At 34.5% G+C, this 710-nt stretch overlaps 1 protein-coding gene across 1 annotated transcript; it reads right to left on the reverse strand.

Annotated features, from left to right (window-relative positions):
• Positions 1 to 46: 46 nt before the first annotated feature.
• Positions 47 to 704, reverse strand: LOC105461238 (ATP-citrate synthase-like). Its single transcript, XM_011707737.1, has 2 exons — positions 305 to 704; positions 47 to 214 (listed from the first exon to the last, which is right to left on the reverse strand). Exons 1-2 carry the CDS (start codon positions 681 to 683, stop codon positions 123 to 125), a joined length of 471 nt encoding a protein of 156 aa, XP_011706039.1. The 5' UTR covers positions 684 to 704; the 3' UTR covers positions 47 to 122.
• Positions 705 to 710: the final 6 nt, after the last annotated feature.

Raw genomic sequence — 710 nt, forward strand, 5'->3', positions numbered from 1 at the left:
CGTGTGCTCTTCCGATCTAATGCTTTTTTTATATCTCATTTTTTAAGACGATCTTTGAACTAAGCGATTAATTATAAGACATTAAGCATTACATATTATATCATTATGCATTATTTAATGATTCAATTATATTGCTCAGGTAGTACGTAAGAAATATCATCCCAAGGATGGCGGTAAAGACCTTGCTTTAATCTTTTTTGATCCATGTAATGACCTAGAAGAAAAAGAATTCATTAGTGAATAATTGTACTTACTTATTTACGTAATGCGAATAATACATATAAATTCACAAGTATAACCATACCAATAAATCCTATACTTCGACCAAGGACAAATAAGCTATTTATGGCACCTATTTCAATATATTCTTGCGCCTCTTCTCTTGTAAAACTGCCACTGTTTCGCAGCATATCGACAAAAGAGCAAGCAATAATACCATCCACATTAAGAATTAAATTAGGCTTTTTGCTGGTTGTTATTTTTTCCACTTCTAGAGCATATTCGACTAAAGGTTTTGCCGGAAAATTCTCCAAGACGAATTCCTTGATAAGTTTCACACGCATATCTGGATTGTTGATAGACTTTACGCGATGGCCAATACCCATGATCAGTTCTCCCTTTTTACGTGTATTATTTACAAATTCCTGCGGATGTAAACCGGTGTCATATGCCTCAGAAAACATACGAGCTGCACCATCTAAGGCACCACC

The sequence above is a fragment of the Wasmannia auropunctata genome, unplaced genomic scaffold (genome assembly GCF_000956235.1).
Source record: "Wasmannia auropunctata unplaced genomic scaffold, wasmannia.A_1.0 LD304434.1, whole genome shotgun sequence".
Classification (NCBI taxonomy): Eukaryota; Metazoa; Arthropoda; class Insecta; order Hymenoptera; family Formicidae; genus Wasmannia; species Wasmannia auropunctata.